The 26440-nt window shown below is 45.8% G+C and overlaps 1 protein-coding gene and 2 long non-coding RNA genes across 4 annotated transcripts; 1 reads left to right on the top strand and 2 right to left on the bottom strand.

Moving 5' to 3' along the window:
* Positions 1–569: 569 nt before the first annotated feature.
* Positions 570–24653, top strand: STAM2 (signal transducing adaptor molecule 2). Of its 2 annotated transcripts, none has more exons than XM_071435515.1 (14): positions 570–728; positions 6080–6164; positions 9938–10013; positions 12217–12312; positions 15542–15688; positions 16522–16591; positions 16928–17117; positions 17793–17887; positions 18284–18363; positions 18528–18615; positions 19012–19066; positions 19939–20092; positions 21089–21246; positions 21944–24653. In XM_071435515.1, the coding sequence occupies exons 1-14, from the start codon at positions 689–691 to the stop codon at positions 22143–22145; spliced, it is 1536 nt and encodes a 511-aa protein (XP_071291616.1). In that variant the 5' UTR covers positions 570–688; the 3' UTR covers positions 22146–24653. The 2 variants fall into 2 exon arrangements, with proteins under 2 accessions (XP_071291616.1, XP_071291615.1); XM_071435514.1 differs by having other exon boundaries at positions 18281–18363.
* LOC139593954 (uncharacterized) lies at positions 10223–10418 on the bottom strand. Its single transcript, XR_011680457.1, has 2 exons — positions 10354–10418; positions 10223–10256 (listed from the first exon to the last, which is right to left on the bottom strand). It is a non-coding gene; the product is annotated as an uncharacterized lncRNA (long non-coding RNA).
* LOC139593953 (uncharacterized) lies at positions 11330–12040 on the bottom strand. Its single transcript, XR_011680456.1, has 2 exons — positions 11680–12040; positions 11330–11456 (listed from the first exon to the last, which is right to left on the bottom strand). It is a non-coding gene; the product is annotated as an uncharacterized lncRNA (long non-coding RNA).
* Positions 24654–26440: the final 1787 nt, after the last annotated feature.

Raw genomic sequence — 26440 nt, 5'->3', positions numbered from 1 at the left:
CTGAAGAAAAGCTTTACGTGTTCTACGTTTGACAACAATCAGGCAGGACCTGCCTCATGACCCCCTTCTCCCTGCAGCCCTCTGGGAAAATTGTTCAGCATTTCCGACAGTTAACTGTTTTTATTTGGTTTTTTAACTCTTGCTCTTGAGATGTCAGGACGAATCGCCCGCCCAGCATCCCCTCAGCCGCACTCCCCCCTCACTTTGCGCCCTCAGACGGCTTTAATTTCGGTTAATTAAAATTTAATTCCGGTTAATTAAAAGGACAAACGGGGGCAGCTCGGAGCGATGCCCCGACCCCTCAGCCACCGCCGCGACATGGCGGCGCATGACGTCACGGCGCCGTCCTGACGTCACGGGGGCCCGCAGCGCCCCGTCAGCGAGGCCCCCGCGAGGCCCCCTCGCCGCGGGGCTGTCCCCCTCAGTGCCTGCCGCCGCCGCCGCGCTCCCGGGGCCGCCGCCCGCCTCGTTCCCCCCCGGCCCGCCGGGCGGCTCCTCTCTTACCCCGGCCGGCCGCTCGTCCCGGCGCTTCGCGGCGCTGCGGGCGCGGCGCGGGCCGCGCGGGGCGGTCGGGCGCGGCGGGCAGCCCGGCTCGCTGGGCAGCCGAGGCGGGGCGGGCGCGGCGGCGGCGGCGGCTCCGGCCGGGTCAGTCGGTGCGGGGCGAGCGGCGGCGGCACGGCGGGCAGAGATGCCGCTCTTCGCCGCCAACCCCTTCGAGCAGGACGTGGGTGAGCGGCTGGGCCCGGTGCAGGGCAAGCAGGGCGGCCTCCCGTCCCCTGCCTTCTTCTCTTCCTCCTCTTTTCCCGCTTCCTTTTCCTCCTAGTCGTTTTCCTTCTCTTTTCCTCTCCCTGTTCCCCTCCCCGCTCCCCCTCTCCCGATCGGGCCCGATCCCGTTGGGTGTCTCGGTGGATGATCCGGAGGAGGATCGAGTGCTCCCTTGGCAGGTTCGGCTCGGCCCGGGCCGGGTGCTGAGGGAGCAGGGCTGGCCTGAGGCACCGGCGGCCATTGGGAGCTGGGCAGGCAGCGAGGCCGAGTGCTGCTCCTGGGAATGCCCCGGGCTGGGAAGTGTCTGGAAAGGTGGAAAAGGCCCTGGGAGGTGCTGGTGCCATCGCTGAACACGAGCCCAGGGGTGCCCAGGTGGGCAGGAGGCCGGGGGTCCCTGGGCCGTGCCAGCCCCGGTGTGACACAGCCCCAGGGCAGTGCTGGGGCACCTCCAGGGATGGGGACAGCTCTGGGACAAGAGGGACCCTGAGGGGCTGCAGAATCCCTGAGGGAGCTGGGCAGGGGCTGCAGAATCCCTGAGGGAGCTGGGCAGGGGCTGCAGAATCCCTGAGGGAGCTGGGCAGGGGCTCAGGCTGGAGCCAAGGAGGATCCCCAGGGATCTTTTCCCTCTCTGGAATTCCCTGCCAGGAGGGCACAGCCGGGGGGGTCGGGCTCTGCTCCCAGGGCACAGGGCCAGGAGCAGAGGGAACGGCCTCAGGCTGGCCCAGGGCAGCTCAGGGTGGGCACAGCAGGAATTTCCCCATGCAAAGGGGGCTCAGGGATTGCAGCTGCCCAGGGAGGTTTGCAGTGCCCATCCCTGGGGGTGTCCCAGGAATTGTGGAGGTGGCACTCAGGGCTCTGGGCTGGGGACAGGGTGGGCATGGGCACAGCTGGGACTCCATGGGCTGGGAGGGCTTTTCCACCCAAAATAATCCCGGGATTGCTCCTGTGGCTGTGCTGGGCCCAGGGTGCTCCAGCTCAGGGTTCCCTGGCTGCTCCTGACCCATCCTGGCCGGGCTGGGGGCTCTGGCAGGGAAAGGATCCCTGGGTCCCTCTCTCCCTTCCCCTCAGCTACATGAAGGAATGGTTTGTGTCTGTTTTGCTCTGACTCCTGAAGTTTCCCAGCTTTTCCAGCATGGCTGAGGTGTCTCTGTGCCTCCTGGCCTTGCTGGGTTTGCAGGGATCCAGGGAATGGTGGCAGCTCTAACATCTGCTGCTTTTCCTCCTTTTACTGAGGATTCCTTCCCAGCAGCTTCCCCAGAACCCCCCAGGGCACACGGTGGGAGTGTTGGGGTGGCTGTGCAGGAGCTGCACTGGATGATCCTCATGGGTCTTTTCCAGCTCAGGATATTCTGTGATTCAGTGATTACAAAACCTGCCTGGAGTTGGGGTGAAGACAGTGACTCAGTTGTTTTGTTTTGTTTCCTGCCCTGACTTGTGCTTTCTTCAACTCGTGCTCAGTGTCACTTCTTTGTTACACAACCAACGCCTGTTCTCAATGGCAGCACTGAGAAAAGCAGAGAAATAAATGAGACACCGGGCTCAGCTTTCTTATTGGGATCCTAGGAAAGAGAAGAATTCAGCATTCCTGGGATTTTTGTCCCAGCCAAAATGGGAGAGATTGAGTGCTCTTGTTGCCACACAATCTCTGGTTTGTTTGTAGTATAAGTTGAGCTGGTTTCTTATTTTATTTATTATTTTACTTCTAATTTCAGTTCCCTGGTGCAGTTTGCTGTTTGACCACACTCACATTTCACGTGGCTCAAACTGATGTGTTTGTTCAAGTGGATTTTTTTTGAACTCTGCAGGATTCTTTAACAAACTTAAATGCTTCAAGGACTCCCAGGCTGCAGAACTTCAAAACTGCAACTCTGTTTGCTTCCAGTTTCTCAAACTTTACTCAGTGTATTTTTTCTTTACTATTTTAATATTAAAGTTATAACTTTAGTATTTTAACATTAGTAGTTATAACTTCTTATTATCACTTATTAAAATTTAGCATGTGCAACAGAATAGGAACTTGAATTATTGGGGCTAAATCTTAGAGTCCCTTGCCAGGAAAACTTTGTCATTAGAAGCTTTAAACAAATTAGTATTCTGTTGTGAATTAGACCATGGAAGATATCAGATTATCACATGTGGGTGCTCTGGGGAGGTGCTGAATTTGGAATTTTGTTGGCTGCAGCAGTGGGGCAGATCCAGCTGCCTCTTCATGCGGAGCTGCTCTTTTTTGGAACACCTGTGGGGAAAAAGGAATTTCCTCTTCCTACCCAACCCAGCCCTCAAGGGCTTCCATTTCCCTTAGGTTTTATTTCCTTTTTTTCTTTTTCTAGTATTTATTATTATTATTTCTGCTTTCCCACATGTTATTATTTTTCCCCCAGTGTTATTATTTTTTGCCACACCTGGTTTTGCTCAGTGGTTCCAAGCCCCCAGAGCTGAGCAGAGCCTTGGAATGTGCCTGGACACAGCTGCACATCCCGGGATAACCCTCTGGAGCTCTGGGGAGCGTGGCTGCTCTGCTTGGCCAGGAACCCCCAGAACCTTTGGGACTTTGACATTTCCTGTCTGGATGTGTTCGGACTCCACGTGCACTCGCTGTTCCCCAGCTCTGTCCTTCCTCTCGCACACCCTTCAGCCCTGGAGCAGCCTCCTTCCCTTTGCTGTTTGTCTCCCTGCCCTCCTCTCCAGGAGGGCTCCAGGAGCAGGAGGTGTTTGCTGGAGCTTGGAGAGGCCCTGCAGGGGGTGAGGACATCCCTGCTTGCCCCTGGGCATTCCCTGCTCCCTGCCTGCGGTGGGAATGATCAAGGATGATCCTGAAAATTTCCCCTCAGTGCAAAGCTCCTTTCTTTTTTCCTTTCCTCTTCCTTTTCCCCTTCCCTTTCCCCTTCCCTTTCCCCTTCCCTTTCCCCTTCCCTTTCCCCTTCCCTTTCCCCTTCCCTTTCCCCTTCCCTTTCCCCTTCCCTTTCCCCTTTCCCTTTCCCCTTTCCCTTTCCCCTTTCCCTTTCCCCTTCCCTTTCCCCTTCCCTTTCCCCTTCCCTTTCCCCTTCCCTTTCCCCTTCCCTTTCCCCTTTCCTGGAGGAGCTGTGGCAGTGCTTTGGGGCAGAGCTCTCCAAGCATTTCTCCTTTTGGCAGTGGGAGCAGCCAACAATTCCCAGCCCCTTCCCAGCTGCTCGTGTGAGTGCTCTCCCCTTTCTGGGCTGGCAGTGTTCCCTGGAACCACAGAGCAGCTCAGCTCAGGGAGCTCAACCAGGGAAAAGCCATTCCTTGCCCGTGGAATTATCAAAGCACCCCAAGCAGCTCATTTTGCTTTTCTCATTATTTCCATGAAAGCCAGCTCAGGTCTTGTGTTCCTTCATTAACTGGGGGGCTGCAGAGGACAAGTCCTTCCATGTTTTTAAAGGTTACCTTCCCTCTGGAAAACTCCTGGAAAATGCATCCTCCCACATCTGCTTCTGCTCTGTCTCAGCATCTGTGAGGGAGTTATCCTTGAGAATTGATCCTGGATTTAGGGAAGGAAAGCAGCAGCTGCTGCTCAGTTTGTCATGCTGGCAGGGAGGGAAACTTCCAGATCCCTGAGAGTTTGGGAAGGACAGAGCTGGGATCCCACAGCTGCACCCAGCACAGGGTGGGTGCAGGGCAGGGAATTGGCTCCTGTGGGAATGTGCTGGCAGCTGGGAGGGAGCAGCTCTGAGCGTGGTGTGCTGGGGGCTGAGCTTGTTTTGGGACCCTGTGGCTCTGCCCAGCTCCTGCCAGGAGGGCACAGCCAGGGGGGTTTGGGATCATCCCAGGGCACAGGGACAGGAGCAGAGGGAACGGCCTCAGGCTGGCCCAGGGTGGATTTTGGGGCAATTCCTTCATGGAAAGCCATTTCCAACCCTGGCCCAGCAGCCAGGCCAGAGGTGAAGTCCCAGATGTTTTGGGCTGTAAATGCCAGGTTTGCAGGGAGAATATTTGGCTGCATTTCTGCAGTGCCCTGGGCCTGGGCTGAGCATGTGGGGCTCAGAGCCCTCCTTGTCCTCCTGCACTTCTGCTCCTGAGGATTTCCCAGCCATGCAAACCCCCTCATGTGGGCAACCCTCACCCTAAAAATCAGCAAATCTGGGAGCACATCCCAGCTTGGCCAGGCTTTCCCAGCAGGACAGGACTGTCTGGAATTCCCAAACAGGAGGGGGGGTTTGGGATCATCCCAGGGCACAGGGCCAGGAGCAGAGGGAACGGCCTCAGGCTGGCCCAGGGCAGCTCAGGGTGGGCACAGCAGGAATTTCCCCATGCAAAGGGGGCTCAGGGATTGCAGCTGCCCAGGGAGGTTTGCAGTGCCCATCCCTGGAGGTGTCCCAGGGATTCTGGAGGTGGCACTCAGGGCTCTGGGCTGGGGACAGGGTGGGCATGGGCACAGCTGGGACTCCATGGGCTGGGAGGGCTTTTCCAAACAAAATAATTCCCTAATTCTGAGGTGAACTCTTGCTGGTGTAGCTGTGATGATCAAACCTTCCTGGTGCCGTGCAGGAGTTGGGATTATTTCCACTCAGGGAAATTGCAATGGATCTTTGGGAAGTACTTAAGTACTTCAGGATATCCTTGGGAATCTTTTCACTCCTTAGGGATTGCAGAGCCAGGAAATCTGCAGCTTCCTCAGGCTGATTTCACTTGATTTTCCTTTTTTTTTCTTTTTAAGTATTTAAAATTGCAGGCACTCATTTATTTTTCCACACCATCCATGAATTTGTTGTTCATGCCCTAAAATATTGATGCACTTAAAAGAAAACGTAGCAATTCTGTCATTTTTGGGGTTAGTTTTGAAGGTTTGTGGTTTCAAAATAATATTTACTTCCTCGAAGTAAATATACCAGTTTGTGTGGATAAATTATACCAGTTTGTGTGCAAAAATTCTACATTTCCATTTTTTTTTACATCTGTAGCAAAAGGGATTTGGGACACTGGTGGTGCTGTGGTTGTGTTCCCTTTGTGGAAATCTTTCTGCTGAGCAAAACTAAAATAAAATTGAGCTTAGTTGGTTAAAACTTAATCTTGAAGCAGCAAATGCAATCAAACATTGAATTTGCTGTTTATTACTTGAACTGCAGTATTTACATGGGATTTAAATAAGCTGGCTAATAAAAACTTAAAAGCACAAATAAATACCATTAAGCCTTATTAATTAATCTGTAGAGTGAGTGGGCCAAGATGAGCTTTAAGGTTCCTTCCAACCCAAATCATCCCAGGAATCCATGAAATATTAATTTGGGATGCATTGCGTTGATAAAATCTAAACCCAATAAAGAAATGACTTCATAAATCTTCTTTTTCTTTCCAGAAAAAGCCACAAATGAATACAACACCAGTGAGGACTGGGGGCTGATCATGGATATTTGTGACAAGGTTGGGAGCACTCCCAATGGGTAAGCTGGGCCTCAGCATTCCTGGGAATTCTGTGCTGCTGGGAGGAGGAAAATGGCACAGAGAGCCCAGCTCCAAGTACATGGAGCTGCCTTGGAAATGCTTGGGAAGAAAAGCTCCAGGAGGATTTGGAGCAGAGCCCTTGGTGTGCACTGAGCACGTTGCAGCTTTTTCCTGCACTTTGGCACAGCACACCTGAGTTACCCACATTTCATCATCTGGCACCAATGTGGGGAAGTGGCTGTGCCAGGAGGAGAGAGTGAAACAATTTCTGTGCAGGAAAACACCTGGCAAGGAGCTGGGGCTTCTTGTGATCTTTGGCTGTGTCTGGTTGTTAGGGAAAAGGGGAGAGAAAATGGAAAACACAGGGATCAGAGCACAAATCACTTGGAATCAGTTCAGCCTGAGTGGAACATAAATGGAATTTCAGTGATTCTGAAAAATGGCCAACAGTATTTGCTGAATTTTTGAGTGATGGCATCTTTTAAATTTGGAATTAATCTTCAATTTTTAAGATTAACTCTGGAATTAATCTTCAATTAATTAGAATTTTTAAGTAATTCAGAATTTTTAGCAGTTCTGTCTAACATTAAAATTGGGGTTGTTTTGGTTGTTTTGGTTTGGTTTGAATTGATTACCTGCCACAAGGAATAACAGCAAATCTGTTCAGTCTGGGAATCTTTAGCTCTGAAGAAAAAAAAACTCTTTTGAGTCCTTCATTACAAATCAAATTTTTTATTGCCACGAGACTTTTGTAGAGGGAGCTGTTTTAAATCTGGTTTTGGAGGAAGAGATGTTGTAAAAAATTCTGTGATTTAAAAAAAAAATACATATGGAGAAATAGAAATATATAAAAGGCATAATCAAATGGAAATATATATATTTATATAGAAAATAAAATCCCAAATTCTGAATTTGAAATGCCACTGCTGCTGGCATATTTTTAATTCAATTTCGTGTCCTTTTCTTCCTTTCTGCCCTTGAGAATAATGAAGATTTTTGCCTACCCTAAATAAAAATACAACTTAAAAGAACTGAGTTGACTTTGTTGGATGGTGTGTACATGAAATAAAATGAAAATATTAGGACTAAAAGTGTATTTTTCTGGCACAGAGGCTTTCCTGTACTTTTCTAAAACAGCAGCCCAAGTATCTGGCAGTGATACTATTTTTTAAATGCTGCATCAGCTTTTTTATTTGGTTTTTTTTTAGGATTTCATGTTTTTAAATGTTCCAAATATCAGTGTTAATGAAGCCTTTGATGTGCCTGAGCTCCTGCCAGCCATTAATGCTCATTTCAAGTGTGGAAAGCCCTCAGCAGAAGCATTTAAAAAGCTCTTTATTATTCTGCACTCACCTCAGGTTGTGCTGAAACAAATGATGGAAACCTTTGTGTCCTCAGCCTGAGGGCAAGGGGATCCAAGAGCTGGGAGTGAAAATAAATAATAGAAATAATTTATATATTTAAATAAATAGATTATATAAATAATACAAATATTTATTTAAATATTTAAATAAATAAATATATAAATAATACAAATATTTATTTAACTATTTAAATAAATATATTAATTTATTTAAATATTTAAATAAATAAATATATAAATAATAAAAATATTTATTTTAATATTTAAATAAATAGATGATATAAATAATATAAAATAAAATACCCATTGATTGAATCCTCTCATTTTCTGGGGACATTTCCTTCATGGTCTGGCCCAAGCCATGCAATTGCTTCCCTTCCTGGCCTGGCAGCAGGATTTTTGGGAATGGATGTGGAATGCCAGGGGGAAAAGGGAATTTCTGCCAATCCAACGCCCAGCTGAGGACAGACAGACTGGTCAGTGGGGAAATCTCTGCCCAGCCCTGAAAGGGTCACTCTGGGGACATTTTCGTTCATTAGGCTCAGCTTTGGTGACACTTCTGTTCAGCAGATTCAGGTTTGGTGACATTTTTGTTCAGCAGTTTGAGATTTGGTGACATTTTTGTTCAGCAGCTTCAGCTTTGGTGACATTTTTGTTCAGTAGTTTCAGGTTTGGTGACATTTTTGCTCATTAAATTCAGGTTTGGTGCCATTTTTGTTCAGTAATTTGAGATTTGGTGACATTTTGGTTCATCGGGCTCAGGCTTGGTGCCATTTTTGTTCAACAAGCTCAGGTTTGGTGACATTTTCATTCATTAGGCTCAGGTTTGGTGCCATTTTCACTCAGTAGTTTCAGGTTTGGTGCCATTTTCTTCCAATAGGCTCAGGCTTGGTGCCATTTTCCCTCAGTAAGCTCAGTTTTCGTGCCATTTTCACTCAATAAGCTCAGCTTTGGTGCCATTTTCCCTCAATAAGCTCAGCTTTGGTGCCATTTTCCCTCAATAAGCTCAGCTTTGGTGCCATTTTCCCTCAATAGGCTCAGTTTTGGTGCCATTTTCACTCAGTAAGCTCAGTTTTGGTGCCATTTTCCCTCAGTAGGCTCAGTTTTGGTGCCATTTTCCCTCAGTAGGCTCAGTTTTGGTGCCATTTTCCCTCAATAAGCTCAGTTTTGGTGCCATTTTCCCTCAGTAAGCTCAGTTTTGGTGCCATTTTCACTCAATAAGCTCAGCTTTGGTGCCATTTTCCCTCAATAAGCTCAGCTTTGGTGCCATTTTCCCTCAATAAGCTCAGCTTTGGTGCCATTTTCCCTCAATAGGCTCAGTTTTGGTGCCATTTTCACTCAGTAAGCTCAGTTTTGGTGCCATTTTCCTTCAGTAGGCTCAGTTTTGGTGCCATTTTCACTCAGTAAGCTCAGTTTTGGTGCCATTTTCCCTCAATAAGCTCAGGTTTGGTGCCATTTTCCTTCAGTAGGCTCAGTTTTGGTGCCATTTTCCCTCAATAAGCTCAGGTTTGGTGCCATTTTCCTTCAGTAGGCTCAGCTTTGGTGCCATTTTTGCTCAATAGGCTCAGTTTTGGTGCCATTTTCACTCAGTAACCTCAGCTTTGGTGCCATTTTCCCTCAATAACCTCAGCTTTGGTGCCATTTTCCCTCAGTAAGCTCAGTTTTGGTGCCATTTTCCCTCAATAACCTCAGTTTTGGTGCCATTTTCCCTCAAAACCTCAGTTTTGGTGCCATTTTCCCTCAATAAGCTCAGTTTTGGTGCCATTTTCCCTCAATAACCTCAGTTTTGGTGCCATTTTCCCTCAGTAAGCTCAGTTTTGGTGCCATTTTCCCTCAGTAGGCTCAGTTTTGGTGCTATTTTCCCTCAGTAAGCTCAGTTTTGGTGCCATTTTCCCTCAATAACCTCAGTTTTGGTGCCATTTTCCCTCAAAACCTCAGTTTTGGTGCCATTTTCCCTCAATAAGCTCAGTTTTGGTGCCATTTTCCCTCAATAACCTCAGTTTTGGTGCCATTTTCCCTCAGTAAGCTCAGTTTTGGTGCCATTTTCCCTCAGTAGGCTCAGTTTTGGTGCCATTTTCCCTCAATAAGCTCAGCTTTGGTGCCATTTTCCCTCAGCAGGCTCAGCTTTGGTGCCATTTTCACTCAATAACCTCAGTTTTGGTGCCATTATCCCTCAATAACCTCAGCTTTGGTGCCATTTTCCCTCAGTAGGCTCAGTTTTGGTGCCATTTTCACTCAATAACCTCAGTTTTGGTGCCATTATCCCTCAATAACCTCAGCTTTGGTGCCATTTTCCCTCAGTAGGCTCAGCTTTGGTGCCATTTTGCTCAGTTCTGGTGGAGGTTTGGGCCCATTCCTTGCACAGCTCCTGCCATTCTCATTTCTCCTGAATTTCCTGCTCCTTTGCAGAGCCAAGGATTGCCTTAAAGCCATCATGAAGAGGATGAATCACAAAGTTCCCCACGTGGCTTTGCAGGCTCTCACAGTGAGTCCGTTCCCAAATCCCCCAAAAACCTCAATAATGCAGCAATTAAACATTTACTGATCAATTCATTCATGCCTTGATTAACCTCAGTAAATCAGTGTCCCTGCTGGATTTACCGTTTATTGTGGATTTTTTGGATTGTGGATTATTTGCACTCTTTATTTGCATTTTTCTTTCTTATTTTGGATTATTTGCACTCTTTTTTTAAATTTACACTTTTTCCCTTATTTTGGATTATTTGCACTTTTTTTTAAATTTGCACCTTTTTTTTTCTTATTTTGGAATATTTGCAGTCTTTTTTAAATTTACACTTTTTTCCCTTATTTTGGATTATTTGCACTTTTTTTTTAGTTGCAGTTTTATTTCCTTTTTTGGTTTATTTGCACTCTTTATTTTTCACTTTTTTTCCTGATTTTGGATTATTTGCACTCTTTAAATATGCACTTTTTTCCCCTTATTTTGGATTATTTGCACTCTTTTTTTTATTTTAACTTTAAAATTTTTTTTATTATTTCCACTCATTTTTTTTAATTTGCACTTTTTTTCTTTATTTTTGATTATTTGCACTTTTTAATTTGTATTTTTTCCCTTATTTTGGATTATTTGCACTTTTTTAATTGCAGTTTCTTTTCCTTTTTTGGTTTATTTACACTCTTTATTTTTCACTTTTTTCCTTTATTTTGGATTATTTGCACTCTTTTTTATTTTCAATTTTTTTCCTGATTTTGGATTATTTGCACTCTTTTTTATTTGCACTTTTCCCCCCTTATTTTGGATTATTTGCACTCTTTTTTATTTTAACTTTTAAAAATTTTTCATCATTTCCACTCATTTTTTAAATTTGCACTTTTTTCTTTATTTTTGATTATTTGCACTCTTATTTTTTTACACTTTTCTAATTTTGGATTATTTGTAGTATTTTTTATTTGCACTTTTTTTCTTACTTTGGATTATTTGCACTTTTTTTAATTTGTACTTTTTTCCCTTATTTTGGATTATTTGCACTCTTTTTTATTCACACCTTTTTTCCTTTAGTTTGGATTATTTGCACTCTTTTTAGTTTGCACTTTATTTTGGATTATTTACACTCTTATTTACACTTTTTTTTCTTTATTATTATTATTTGCACTCTTTGTTATTTGCACTTTTCCCCCTTTATTCTGGATTATTTGCACTCATTTTTATTTTCACTTTTTTCCCTTTATTTTGAATTATTTCCACTCTTTTTTTAAATTTGTACTTTTTTCCCTTATTTTGGATTATTTGCACTTTTTTAAATTGCAGTTTCTTTTCCTTTTTTTGGTTTATTTGCACTCTTTATTTTTCACTTTTTTCCTTTATTTTGGATTATTTGCACTCTTTTTAAAATTGGCTGCTTTTTGTCTTATTTTGGATTATTTGCACTCTTTTATTTTCACTTTTTAAAATTTTGGATTATTTGCACTCTTTTTTATTCACACCTTTTTTCCTTTAGTTTGGATTATTTGCTCTCTTTTTAGTTTGCACTTTTCTTTATTTTGGATTATTTACACTCTTATTTACACTTTTTTTTCTTTATTATTATTATTATTTGCACTCTTTGTTATTTGCACTTTCCCCCCTTTATTTTGGATTATTTGCACTCATTTTTATTTTCACTTTTTTCCTGATTTTGAATTATTTCCACTCTTTTTTTAAATTTGTACTTTTTTCCCTTATTTTGGATTATTTGCACTTTTTAAAATTGCAGTTTCTTTTCCTTTTTTTGGTTTATTTGCACTCTTTATTTTTCACTTTTTTCCTGATTTTGGATTATTTGCACTCTTTTTTAAATTTTCACCTTTTTTTCTTATTTTGGATTATTTGCACTCTTTTATTTTCACTTTTTTCCTGATTTTGGATTATTTGCACTCTTTTTAGTTCGCACTTTTCTTTGTTTTGGATTATTTACACTCTTATTTACACTTTTTTTTCTTTATTATTATTATTTGCACTCTTTGTTATTTGCACTTTTCCCCCTTTATTTTGGATTATTTGCACTCATTTTTATTTTCACTTTTCCCCCTTTATTTTGAATTATTTGCACTCTTTTTTTCAATTTGCTTCTTTCCTTCTTCCTCTTTTGGATTATTTGCACTCTTCTTTTCATTTGCACTTTTTCTATTTTGGATTATTTGTACTTTTTTTTTGCCCTGCATTTTCCCAATTGTCTTTCTGCTGGCAGCTTTTAGGAGCCTGTGTGTCCAACTGTGGCAAGATATTCCATTTGGAAGTGTGTTCCAGGGATTTTGCCACTGAAGCTCGAGCTATAATAAACAAGGTAAATTGGTTTAGAACCTGCAGTCCTGGGGGAAGGATTATTTTGGTAACTTCTCCAAATTTATGTTGTGGTTAATGCACATTTTTCTATGTTTTCACTGAAATTTGTGTCATTTTTACTCTGAAAAAATAATCTGTTAAAGAGCTGACAGCTGATAATCCTTCACACTTTTATAAAATTATATGAGCACTTTTAATTAAAATCTGTGTTCCTGAGCTCCATTAATTTGATCATGATGAGTGCAGCTTTTCTTGAGGAGAGTTTTTATTGAGCTTGAAGGGAATTCCTGGGCTGGAGTGAAAGGGAAAATGATGAGGAAGTGCAGTGACATTTGTACAAGGGAAAGGATGAAATTACAGACAATATTTTTAATTTTTAGAGAATCTGGGAATGTTGAATGAGAAAATAGCCAAGAAAAGGAGACTGAAATGGTTGGGCTCAAGCAGCTGCTGGGCTCTAAGTGTGGCTGTGAGGAATTGAGTAAGCAGGAGCAGCTTTTCCCTAATTACTGCTCCAGTTGCAGACAAAACTGGTTAATGGGTTAAAAAGGAGTTTTCAGATCCCTGCAATCATCAGAGGCTGAGCAAAGCAATTAAGGAAAGTAATAAAATTGCTGGGAAGCAAAATGAGTTCACAGCTCTCGTGTTTCTGGCTTTTGTGGAAAAATAGGTCTGCAAGTGCTGCCTGTGTTCCCATTAGCCAGGCTCCATCCTGGGGCTCCACTGACCTGCAGCACCCAGGGATGGGCAGGGACCCTGGGATCCACCCAGGGATGGGCAGGGATCCACCCAGGGATGGGCAGGGATCCTGGGATCCTGGAATCCATCCAGGGATGGGCAGGGATCCTGGAATCCATCCAGGGATGGGCAGGAGTGCTGGGATCCACCCAGGGATGGGCAGGGACCCTGGGATGGGCAGGGACCCTGGGATCCACCCAGGGATGGGCAGGGATCCTGGGATCCACCCAGGGATGGGCAGGGATCCTGGAGTGCTGGGATCCACCCAGGGATGGGCAGGGATCCTGGAATTCCACCCAGGGATGGGCAGGGACCCTGGGATCCACCCAGGGATGGGCAGGGATCCTGGGATCTACCCAGGGATGGGCAGGAGTGCTGGAATCCCAGTCAGGGATGGGCAGGAGTGCTGGAATCCCAGTCAGGGATGGGCAGGGATCCTGGAATCCCACCCAGGGATGGGCAGGGACCCTGGAATCCTGGGATTCCACCCAGGGATGGGCAGGGACCCTGGAATCCACCCAGGGATGGGCAGGGATCCTGGGATCCACCCAGGGATGGGCAGGGATGCTGGGATCCTGGGATCCACCCAGGGATGGGCAGGGACCCTGGAATCCACCCAGGGATGGGCAGGGATCCTGGGATCCACCCAGGGATGGGCAGGGATGCTGGGATCCTGGGATCCACCCAGGGATGGGCAGGGACCCTGGAATCCACCCAGGGATGGGCAGGGATCCTGGGATCCACCCAGGGATGGGCAGGGATCCACCCAGGGATGGGCAGGGATCCTGGAATGCTGGGATCCACCCAGGGATGGGCAGGGATCCTGGGATCCACCCTGGGATGGGCAGGGATGCTGGGATCCACCCAGGGATGGGCAGGGATTCTGGAGTGCTGGGATCCCACCCAGGGATGGGGAGGGATCCTGGAATCCACCCAGGGATGGGCAGGGATCCAGGGATGGGCAGGGATGCTGGAATCCTGGGATCCCTCCCAGGGATGGGTTCTGGACCACAATTTCTGTGTTCTTGGGAAATAGTGACCCCTTACCCCCAGCCCTGGCCTCCTTGGAGGAATAATGAATAAAATTGGGCTTTTTCCCTCTTTTCCATGAGAAAATGTGTTCAGCCAAATGTGACAAATGTCTTTGTGGTGCTCCTGAGCCCAGCAAAGTTCCTGGTTCAGAAATGCAGTTTGGAGGCCAAAGCTGGCAGTGCCCTCCCTGCTCAGCCCGTGCTGGGCTCACAGCCCTGGGTGGGATCTGATTCCTTGGGCTGGGAGCCTTGTCCCAGTGCCAGGATCTGGGGCAGCCACAGGAATTCCTGGCAGAGCATGAATGGATCTTGGTTTGCCCCCACTCCAAGCAAATCATCTTTTACCAGCAGCTCAGCTCCACTTTGGGAATAAAAACTGTCCCTAAAGATTGTCCCCATGGATTCTCCATTTTTGTAGGAGAAGGCTGGTTCAAGGAGACAAAGATCAGGGGTTTGTGATGTTCTCTCAGCTGGCACAAAGCTGTCCTGGCATCTGAGGAGAAACTGCAGAGGCCACAAAAGGGGGATTGGAGGGAAAGATTTCTTGGAGGATTTCTTGGAGGGAAAGATTTCTTGGAGGGAAGGATTTCTTGGAGGATTTCTTGGAGGGAAAGATTTCTTGGAGGAGTTCTTGTAGGGAGGGATTTCTTGGAGGAGTTCTTGGAGGGAAAGATTTCTTGGAGGGAAAGATTTCTTGGAGGATTTCTTGTAGGGAAATATTTCTTGGAGGAGTTCTTGTAGGGAAAGATTTCTTGGAGAGAAAGATTTCTTGGAGAGAAAGATTTCTTGGAGGATTTCTTGGAGGGAAAGATTTCTTGGAGGAGTTCTTGGAAGATTTCTTCTAGGGAAAGATTTCTTGGAGGATTTCTTGTAGGGAAATATTTCTTGGAGGATTTCTTGTAGGGAAGGATTTCTTGGAGGAGTTCTTGTAGGGAAATATTTATTGGAGGATTTCTTGTAGGGAAGGATTTCTTGGAGGAGTTCTTGGAAGATTTCTTGTAGGGAAAGATTTCTTGGAGGATTTCTTGAAGGGAAAGACAGTAGCTTATATCAGACTTACATCCTTCTCAGTAGCTTATATCAGACTTAGATCCTTCTCAAGTGTGTTGTTTTCCACTTGGGAAGTAGAAAACAGCACACTTGAGAAGGAATGAAGAGAAAATTGAGGTTAAATGGAGGGTGAGTAACACAGAGAGGCAGAAATTTGGGGAAAGTGTGGTAGGCAGCCTGAATTTCTCTAGAATTAGTACTCCAGGAGCTCAGCTTGTTCTCTGGAATATCAGATCAGGGTACAAAAGGTCAGGAATTCTACACTCTGCTCCCCAAATCTTCTCAATCTACACAATTATTAATAATTAAGCATATTTATAGTGAAATGGCTTTGGTAACCATTTTGGTAACGGCTCCTCCTGTTCATTTTGAGGCTCAAACATCCCTTTTTGTCCAATTTTGTTCTTCCAGGCTCACCCAAAAGTGAGTGAAAAGCTAAAAACCCTCATGGTGGAGTGGTCAGAAGAATTCCAGAAAGACCCACAATGCAGTTTAATATCTGCAACCATCAAATCCCTGAAGGAAGAAGGGGTCACATTCCCTGCAGCAGGATCCCAGGTGAGAGCTGCTGTGGGACAGGGATGGGTGCCAGGCCCTGGTGCCCTGCCCCAAATCCCCTTTTCCTCTTTGTCCCAGCAGTTGTCCTGGGTTTGGAGTGGTTTATTTCTCACTTCTGCTGGTTTGTTGTGCCCAATCTAACAGCAGATATGATGCCAGGTGGTTTTTTCCTGACTTCTGTTACTGATACTTCTAAATATTTCCACATTATTCAGTCCTGAAAATCAAAATTACAATTTTTATTACCATATCCTTACACAAAGTTTACTTCCCTCTCTATGAAACACAGAGGGTTTTTAACTTTTACAAACACTGTGAGTTTTTTAACTTTTACAATCCCTCCTCCCTCCACAAAGATGTTTTCACTTCTAAATCTGATCTATGTGTAAAACATATGGCAGGAACATGGAAGAGTTGAGCACTGGCACCCAATTCCAGTTCCTGGTGGGAATGAAAACTCCAGGAATGATTTCACTGTGCTGCTGGGGAGAGTTGTAGGATTTAAGTCAGCAGCTCCCAACTGGAGCATCTTCTCTCTTGAAGGGAGTGTAAAAGTGGAAAGAGTCATTTAAATGAGTAGTCTCACTGTAAGAAATATGACTGAAATAATTATGTCAATAAAATCAGTTATTTCAATTAAATCTCAGTATTTCTTTTACTTTTTTCCCTGCTGAAAACAGAAACAAGCCTGAAGGGTGGTGTTTTTTATTTCTTGGAGATCACCTGGATTCCATAATCCACCTGGTCAGGAACAACTCGCTGCTAATTTTTAAAAATATCAAATTGTGGAGATGTCATTGTCATTTGTCCCTCTGTTGTTCCCACCTCTGCAGGCTTCCACCAGTGCTGCTAAGAATGGCTCCTCATCCAGTAAATCCAAAGAAGATGAGGATATAGCTAAAGGTGAGTTGCTGTCTCAGCCCTGGCTTGGACCCCAGAAGTTTGGTTAAAAGGCAGGGAAATGGGAATTTGGGCTCTTTCCTGATTTCATTGAAATCAATGCCACAGTGGGTTGTTGGGAATTGTGGCATTCCAGGTGTTGCCCTCATCCATGGGGATGTGGGGTAAGACACATTCCTCTCCATCACACAGCATTTTAAATTTTAACTTCAACACTACAGAAGACCTTGTTTAAATAAAGCCAGAAATCCTGTTTTGATTAAATCGAGAAATCCAACTGCTTTGTCTCCAGGCATAAACCCCTCAAACCTGTTCTCTTCCTCTCTGCCCCACCTGCAGCTATTGAATTGTCTTTGCAAGAGCAGAAGCAGCAGCAGCAAATGGAGACCAAGTCCTTGTACCCACCTGCAGAAATGCCACAAAACCCCCAGAGCCTGAGGAAGGTGCGAGCTCTGTATGACTTTGAAGCTGTCGAGGACAATGAGCTCACCTTTAAAAGTGGAGAAATTATTTTTGTTTTGGATGACAGGTACAATACACTCAGGTGGAGCTGACTTTGTTCCACCACTCTTGTTTCTCTCAGGGTAGCACATTTTTCCTCTGATGCTTTTTCTCCCCCCACAGAAGTGTCATTGTCACTCTGCCCTCCCTCACATCCCTTTCTCTTCCTTTTATCTCTCCAAATTCTTAGTTTCTGACCTCAAATCTTTTTTAGTGCGGGGAGAACCTCGAGTATTTCATCCAGTTTGTAGTTTGGAAGATAAATCTTAGTTGGTTGTCTGGCATAAGGAAATGCACTGGCATCACATTCCATCTGCTTCCAGCAGCTGTTAAACCTCTGGCTAGCAAGAATCAGATTTGCCAAGAATAAAACTGATTAAAAATAGCTAAAATAATGATTGTTGTTAACACCTCTAGGGATATATACAGCTTTAAAGGGCTGGCAAGTAATCAATATAAAGATTTGATGGATTGTGTTCAATTTTCAGTGATCCCCTGACTCCTCTTCCTCCCTTCCCTCCCCTGTGCCCCAGCTCCTGTTTGGCTTTGTGCTAATCCCTGCAAGTTCTCTTTTAGATATCACAGGGTTTTGGTACAAAAACCACCAAATATGTCTCTGAACCTCAGATTTTCAGTCAAACCCCCAACTATATCCCTGGCTGTGCTGCCCCCTGAGTTGTGTAACCCTTCTTTGTCTCCCCAGTGATGCCAACTGGTGGAAGGGGGAGAACCACAGAGGAGTGGGGCTGTTCCCATCCAATTTCGTCACCTCTGACTTGTCCGTGGAGCCCGAGGCAGGTGAGTTCCCTGCTGAAATGATGGCTGGGTCCTTGCACAAAGGCAGCTTTGTGCTGCAATCCCAATTAGCCCAGCAGCAAAATAATCTCCTCTATCAGCCCCAGGAAAGGATTGAGAGACATCCTGCCCTTGTTTCAAACAATCAAGCACAGATCACTCCACGACTCCCCTTAATTTCTGTCTCTGTTTCTCTTTTAAATCATTACCGTTTTCTGTGACAGAAATTTGGTTCGATTCACCATAATTCCTTGTCAGCAACATATTTACAAATCCAACAAATTGCCATTTCAAATGTCACAGTGTCTTTTCACACAGAAAAATAACAAGGAGCAAATGTTTGTTTGAAGTTATCGCAGCAACAGAGAGAAAAGAAACTCATCTCTGTTCTTCCAGCAGCTGTGGATAAAATCTCTGTTCCTGAGGACACTGCAGAAGAAATTAAGAAAGCAGAACCTGAGCCAGTTTATATTGATGAGGTATGAAGCCACTTGAAAATAAAATATTGCTGGGCTTTTTGCATTCTTTCGGTGCTGAATGTTGGCAGGTGATTCTTTGTCTATAAAGAACTTTTATTTGGATATTAAACCAATCTTGGCATGGCTGGGAAATCAGAGTTCTTCATCTTGGCTTCCCCTTTCAGGAGAAGATGGATAAAACACTGCAGGTACTTCAGAGCATAGATCCCACGGATTTAAAGCTGGATTCTCCAGATCTTCTCAACTCAGAAGGTACTTGCAGCACTAAATGAGCTCTTTTTTATGGCTTCTTCTCACAATTACCTTTTGTGGATTGAGCTGGGAGTTCTTTGTGTTTATTTTAAGCTTAGGGGAGCTGTGCTCTGTACTAACAGTGCTGGAGAACACTTATTTCACCGTGGGAGTGTGGGGCTCTGGGGATAATTTGAATTTTTTTAATAGTTCCAAGCCAGCTCCACGTTTAGCAGAGTCATTTGCATAACTCCCAGCTCTGTAAAATGCCTGAGCTTTGCAAGATCCATCTACCAGTCCCAACCCTGAAATATAAATAAGAAATTAATTTTACTGTAGTTGGATAAAATATTTCTGGCTGCATTTAAACATTTAATTGTGCAAGACACCAACTGCCTCACCACTTTGTCTTCACAGATATCTGCCAACAGATGGGTCCAATGATAGATGAAAAACTAGAAGAGATAGATAGGTGAGCACAATTTATTCACTCATCTCCTTCACATTGGGCAGGTTTAATGAGATTTCTTTGGTACTTTCATCTCCTGAGCTAGAAAACCTCGCAAGAAAAACTCACCAACTTTATTTTGGAATGCTGAAATATCCAGTTCTGAGTGTGTGCACTGAGATTTGATTGCTGCTCTCCCAAAATTCCCTGCACAGGTCACGGATGCTTTTTACTTTGGCATTTTGTGACTGTAGCCTTCTCCAGGCTGTCCAGAGGTTGGAATTTTCAGCCTGTGATTCAGGTGGGGATTATTCCAGGTTTTCCTCACCTCTCCCTCCTCAGCTTTGGCTGCCCAGTACCTGAAGGGGCTGATCAGGAAAATGGAGAGGGACTGGGGACAAGGGATGGAGGGACAGGAGCCAGGGAATGGCTCCCAGTGCCAGAGGGCAGGCATGGGTGGGACATTGGGAACTGGGAATTCCTGCCTGGGCTGGGATTCCCAGAGCAGCTGGGGCTGCCCCTGGAAGTGTCCCAGGCCAGGCTGGAGCAGCCTGGGATAGTGAGAGGTGCCCATGGCAGAAGGGTGGAATGAAACCTTGTAAGGTCTCTTCCAACCCAAACCACTCCATGATTCTGTGACTCCTGAGGAGATTTGAGGGTGGAAAGAGCAGGGAATTCCACCTGGGAATTGCTGGTTTGGTGCCAGAAATGGTTGTACAGCTCTTGGATTTTCCTTCCAGTCACACAACAGCAATTTTTCAATATTAGTAGGTTAGAAAATGACCTTTTACCTTTCAGGGGCTTATTTTTCTTGCATATTTCATGCAGCACTGGCCTTTCCTCCCCATGTAAGATGCCCCAGCAGCTCAGTGCCCTCTCCATTTGCTTTGGAACAGGAAACATTCCGAGTTATCCGAGCTGAACGTGAAGGTTCTGGAAGCTCTGGAGCTCTACAACAAACTGATGAACGAGAGCCCCATGTACTCAGCCTACTCCAAACTCCAGCACCCTGCACAATTCCCACCCACCTCCTCTGGAGTCTCTGTGCAGGTCAGTATCCCTGGGGTCTGGAAATTCCATGGCATCTGGAAATTCCCTGGGATCTGGCAATTCCCTGCTGCTTATCCCTGGTTTAAAAAAATCACAGCAAAACCCAAAGGGAGCCCACGAGCAATCTGACATTACCTTTGCAGGAGATGGGGATTTATGCACTAGAACAGAAGGTTTTGCTTGGCCACTGTTGAGAATTCCAGCAGATCCCTTCCATAATTCATTTCTTGCAGTTGGGATTGGGTGTTGCAGCAGCCTGCTGGGTATTCTTGCTGTGAGTCATGTCAATCTCCAAGTAAAATGTTCCCTTCTTATCTAATGGTGGGGATGGGAGGGAACTGGAATATCAGTGTATTAATCCCAAGTGTATTTTTTGCTAAATTTAGAAACACTCTGCTTTTAGCTCCTTTTGCCCTTAGAAAAATGAACATTTTGTATCAGTTCTAAACATGTGCTATTTGTGCTCCAAACTGTTTTACACTGTCCCTAATGATGGCTTAAGGAATAAACGTGGAGGGGAAGGAGAGATTTTCAAAAAGCACAGAATGAGGGTTTTTACTTGAAATGAATTTTACTTTCATGTTAATTGTTCAGTGGGAAAAGAATAGTTGCCATGGCAACTGCTAGATCTGAAAATATGTCAGTTAAAAGTAATTCCGTGTCCTTAACTCCAGTAACGATGGAAAATTCATTATATTTGGAGGTTACAAAGTAATTTAAGCCAAAAGGCAACTGGAGTTTGCTGTTTCCTCCCACGACCGGTGCCTAGAAATGCAGGATAATGCTGGGCTTTATTTGGGACAAACCTATTTATCCCAAATCCAACCCCCACCAGCAACTCCAGCCCCGTGCCACCTGAATTTGGAGGGAATCTTGCATTATTTAAACCAGAACTGGCAGCAAGTGCAGGTTTTGCTTCCAGCTGTAGAATATTCTGGTGGATTCAATCCAAAGCGTGCTGAGCACCAAATCTGCTGGCTTTGATTTGCTTTGCAGTCGTATCCTGTGCAGCCTCCCAGTGGGAATTACATGATCCAGGGGGTGTCCATGTCCCCAGGGTACAGCCTGGCCCCGGAGCAGATGGGCCAGGTGAGGTCTCTGCCTCAGAGCATCAACTCTGCAGCCACTCAGCCACCTCCAGCTGCTTATTTAAGGTATGGATCCAGCAAATCCTTCTTTCTGGGGGGAGTTTTGCCACTTTGCACGTTCTCGTGGCGTTTACATTTAGTGACACATCATTTTTGAGAGGAAAATACCAATTTTAGTCAACCAGGGAGCAACGAGAGCATTATTCTGGGTAAAACTGATCCTGCACAAGGAGGTTTCCCAGGAAGGTTTGAAGAGAGAAAGGTTGAGAAGGAACCTCTGACCTTGGCTTTAAGCACCCAGCACCAAAGATTGAAGATTAAACAGTAGGAGTAAGTTCAAGAGTAAGTAAGTTGAAGAGCAAGAGTAAGTTGAAGAGCAAGAGTAAGTAAGTTGAAGAGCAAGAGTAAAAGTTATGTATTAGAATTACTGAGCTGCTGAAAGAATTTTGAGGGTGAAAATGTTTCTTAGTGCAAGAACTATAAAAGCTGCCATGTTAGAGGCATGAAAAGTATGGAATTCCTGGGAAACTCTGTTTGTTAACATGGGGAGTAACAGGAGGGAAAGTGCAAGGCCAGAGCTGATTGAAGTTGAGAGTGTGCATGTAAAAAACCGTATTTTTGCAGCCGGCAAAACACGAAATTGCTTCCAAGATGAGCCTTTTGGTCAAATGTGCATGTTTAGGAGGCTCCCAGCTTGTTTTGGGAGTGCCCTGGGTGCTGTGGTGCTGTCCCTGTGAGCGTGGCTGGTGTTGTGTCCCCGCAGCCCCGAGCCCGCGCTGCCGCAGCCCTTCCCGAGTGTCCCGAGTGTCACCGGCGCCGCCGCCGCCTTCCCCCAGCACCAGATGGGCGTGCCCGTGGACGTGGCAGCATTCCAGAGCAACCAAGGACCAGCTTATCCCGTGGCACTTCCTGCTCATTCCCTGCTCCAGCAGCAGCCAAATTTCCATCAGCAGCCTCTGCTGTGAACAGCCGGGACGGAGGAGCTCCGAGCTTGGCGGTCTTTGGGAGTCCCTGCCGTGGATATCAAAGTCCATCTTCCTCTCAAAGAGCCCAACTCGCTGCGTTAGGCTGGTGCAGAGTAAAAATAGGCAGCAGCTCTGATGGTTATTTGCATTTCTGCATCCTGAACTAGATTAGGGGATGGTTTAAAATAATTCCCCATTCCTCTGAGTCCCTTTTTTTTTTTCTCTTTCCCTGCGCTTTCAGGAGACGTCACTTGTGAATCTTTGAAAGATTGTCCCAAAATAATTCTCTTTGCAATGTGTTTCTGGAAGCTTGAGGATGCTGAGATGCTGTTGCTTTGCCTCCTCTGGTGTCTTCTGTAATCCTTCTGTCCCAGTGGCTTTAGGGAGTCCCCTTCCTGAAGGACGCGCCGCGCAATCCAAGGGGTCCCTGTCTCCAGCTGGAAGAGGAAACTCTGCCCCTCAGGACCACATCCCTGTGGAAAGAGGAGGAAAAGAGGGGCTTGACAGTGCTGCCTGTGTGTTTTGGAAAACACAGAGAATTGCTGTGTTTTTTCTTGAGGAAAACACGTTTTCCTCCAATTCCCCGGTGTCTTGGCAGAGGTGGCGCTGCCAGCACGAGGCTCCTTGGGAAGAGCAGGCAGGGGATGCTCCAGGTGGATCCAAGGTGTTGAGCTAGGAACTCACAGCATCTCTCTTCAGGTTTCCTTTCTGGATGGATGTAGAAGTGAAGGAGCATTGGAATTGCTTGTGGGAAAGGAGGGGCTGGAGAATGTTGGAAGCTGCTGAAGCCTCTGAGGATCTGTTCCCTTTGCAGGGGGAGCTGAGTGGAACAGGAACCGCCCTGATGGGACCAGGGGGTTCTGCCTCTCTTGGGTTTCCTGTCTCTGCCCCTGTGTCCATGTCTCACCCAGCCCTGAGCCCAGAGGAGCTCCTGCACCCCTGGGAAAGGGGGATCTGAGGCCATCCCACGTGCTGGGGGTGGGATTGGGCTCCTGTGCACAGGAAATCCAGAGCCTTTCCCTGGAGGAGGGATTGCCTCAGAACTGGCCACGAGTGGCAGCTGGGGAGAAAAGGAATCCAAGAATTTCTTCCCTGATGCACTTTTTGAAGGGTGGGGTTTGTCCAAGGGAGCACATGGGCTGGATTATCCTTGGGGAATGTGGGAATCCCTTCTTTTTCTTGTTTCAACTGCTGAACAAAAAAATCACTTCATCCTCCTATTTACCTCCTCACTGGAGCATGGTCACATTTATCCTGCTTTTAACCACCTCTGCTGAGTGATAATCCTTGGTTTGGGGAAATAATGGAAGCAAATTTCTGATAAAAATAACTCCATTAAACGCAGGAAGCTCCCAGATGTCTAAATAAGCATTTTTGATGTATAAACTTCATCCCAGATTGGAACTCCCAGGCTGCTGAGTGACAAAACCCACCCTCCACTCAGCACCTCCTTTTATTTCATTATTTGCTATCTTGACCTTACACTTGCAGCCTTGTGCCCATGCAAAAAGTGCTCTTTAAATCACTTTTTATTTAAATGTGTGCAATTGGAAGGAGGATTTTGTCTTTCCTTTGGACGTGACTTTAATTTGTCTTGATCCTTCCCCTGGAAGTGGCTCAGTACAAATAACACACGTGGCAATACTGAAGTGTTTTGATAACTTGTTCCTTGTGTCTTTTGAGGAAATGAATTTATTTCAATGCTGCTGTTCCAAATTCTCATTGTTTGGAGCTTTTATTTGTCAGAGTTTACTTTGTTCCAAGTTGGTTTGGGGTAGAACTAAACCTTGCTCTTGTTGCTATCAATTCTCCATGTTTGTTAGGAAATTGAAATTGGTGTTTTTTCTGGATTCTGAGCTTTGGGCCAAGAGAAGTCTTCAATTGAGCCAGCCAGATGTGATTTGATGATGTTAATTGTTAAGTATAAATAATGTATATACTCATTTGTCTGAGATTTTCTACACAGCTCCACACATGCCTGAACTTTTATAAAAGCAGGATTTGTCCTTCTGTCACCTCTTCTACTCCTAACTCTGTGATATGCAACTTGTAGATAGTGTAAAATAATTTAATTATTATTAAACCAGTGTATTTAGAGGGGGTTGGTGTTTCTCTTCATACTTCTAGACATGATCATATTTATTTTTAAGGCCTGATTGTAACTGAACATGCTGCCAAAGGATTTCTCTAACTCCAGATTTCTACCTTAGGTTTCTACCTGCTGTTTTCTATCAGGAATTCAGGGTGGAGAACTCCTGCTTTTTCATATAAACCCTTAACATAGGAACCTTTCTAATGAGACTTTCCAGGTGGTGTATTTGTCTCATGGGTGTTAAGTGTCACTATGAGAGCCATTTCCTTTGGTGTGAGCTGGGGACCTGTTGTGTCTGTTCAATTTGTCACCCCAGAGTGCTCTGAGGGCTCGTGCTCTGTCACCCGATGTCAGCCACGCTTTGTCTCTCCAATTGGCTCCAGAAATAATGGTAAAAATCCGATTATTGAAACCTCCCACGTGCTCTTGTGTGTTCTTTGTGCTGCAGGGTTTGGTGGGGATGGCCCTGGGCTTGTGGCACTCTGTCCCTCCATGCTGTGGCCTCTCTCAGGGATCATTTCCTGAGATAAGGATGATTTTCTTCCCTTATTTTTATCTCTGCATCTTTTCTAAGACCTCCCAGGCACTGCCCCTGCTTGCACTGAGAGCTCTCTGTGGGATGAGCAACGTTTGTTCACAAACACACCCAGGAGCATTCCCTGCTCAGAGAGTGAGGGAGTCCTGAGTCCTGTGACCGTGCCTGAGAATTCTGTTCATCCCAGGCAATCAGGGTGAATCCCTGGGCATTGGTCCTGCTGCTGAGGCTGTGCATGGAGACACCAAAAACCCCTGAGAATTCTGTTCATCCCAGGCAATCAGGGTGAATGCCTGGGCTTTAACCCTGCTGCTGAGGCCCTGCATGGACACCAAAAACCCCTGAGAATTCTGTTCATCCCACACAATCAGGGTGAATCCCTGGGCTTTAACCCTGCTGCTGAGGCTGTGCATGGACACCAAAAACCCCTGAGAATTCTGTTCATCCCACACAATCAGGGTGAATGCCTGGGCTTTGGTCCTGCTGCTGAGGCTGTGCATGGACACCAAAAACCCCTGAGAATTCTGTTCATCCCAGGCAATCAGGGTGAATCCCTGGGCATTGGTCCTGCTGCTGAGGCTGTGCATGGACACCAAAAACCCCTGAGAATTCTGTTCATCCCAGGCAATCAGGGTGAATCCCTGGGCTCTGATCCTGCTGCTGAGGCCCTGCATGGACACCAAAAACCCCTGAGAATTCTGTTCATCCCAGGCAATCAGGGTGAATCCCTGGGCTCTGATCCTGCTGCTGAGGCTGTGCATGGACACCAAAACCCCTGAGAATTCTGTTCATCCCACACAATCAGGGTGAATCCCTGGGCTTTAACCCTGCTGCTGAGGCTGTGCATGGACACCAAAACCACCTGCAAAGAGCCCCAAAAATTGTCATTTACACATCAATCACTGGTTTTCATCCTTTTTTTACAGCCCTTAGGAGCTTCTGACCCCAGTGGGTTGATTTAGGGTCACTTCAGGCTGGAAGTCAACCTTTAAAAAGCCAGATCATATCCTGAATTATTGGGAAATGCTGGCTTGTTTTCCCTTCTGAATCCCAGCCTGATCCATGAGGTCTCTGGAGAGAATCTTTCCCTGGGAAATCAGCCAGTCCATGGTCAATGTTTCAACAGAAGTGCCTTCCTAGGACCAATTGAGTGATGAAACTGAATGTAGAAATAATCTCATTTAGACCACAGCCTCGGTGACCCACATTCACCTCAGACACAGAAACCAGCCAAGGAATGGAAGGATTTGGTGTCTGGAGTGACACAGGAGGACACTGGCAGGGCTGGCTGTGCTCAGAGTGTGCAGGAGTGAGTGAGGATGTGCACACTGCTGCTCCTGCTCATCCCAGTGTCAGGGTGTGCACACTGCTGCTCCTGCTCATCCCAGTGTCAGGGTGTGCACACTGCTGCTCCTGCTCATCCCAGTGTCAGGGTGTGCACACTGCTGCTCCTGCTCATCCCAGTGTCAGTGAGGGTGTGCACACTGCTGCTCCTGCTCATCCCAGTGTCAGTGAGGGTGTGCACACTGCTGCTCCTGCTCATCCCAGTGCAGTGAGGGTGTGCACACTGCTGCTCCTGCTCATCCAGTGTGAGTGAGGATGTGCACACTGCTGCTCCTGCTCATCCCAGTGTCAGGGTGTGCACACTGCTGCTCCTGCTCATCCCAG

This window comes from Agelaius tricolor, unplaced genomic scaffold (genome assembly GCF_023055355.1).
Source record: "Agelaius tricolor isolate 1412-34295 unplaced genomic scaffold, bAgeTri1.0.p SCAF_10, whole genome shotgun sequence".
NCBI lineage: Eukaryota > Metazoa > Chordata > Aves > Passeriformes > Icteridae > Agelaius > Agelaius tricolor.
The sequence above is the reverse complement of the archived record's forward strand: the minus strand, read 5'-3'. Positions and strand labels throughout refer to the sequence as shown.

What these genes read in the sequence shown, in the direction of transcription:
- STAM2 (XM_071435514.1), top strand. Translation starts at nt 689, where the DNA reads ATGCCGCTCTTCGCCGCCAACCCCTTCGAGCAGGACGTGG. An exon ending in GTCCGTGGAGCCCGAGGCAG is followed by an intron (nt 17,888 to 18,280) that starts GTGAGTTCCCTG and finishes CTGTTCTTCCAG; the next exon opens with CAGCTGTGGATAAAATCTCT. An exon ending in CCTCCAGCTGCTTATTTAAG is followed by an intron (nt 21,247 to 21,943) that starts GTATGGATCCAG and finishes GTGTCCCCGCAG; the next exon opens with CCCCGAGCCCGCGCTGCCGC.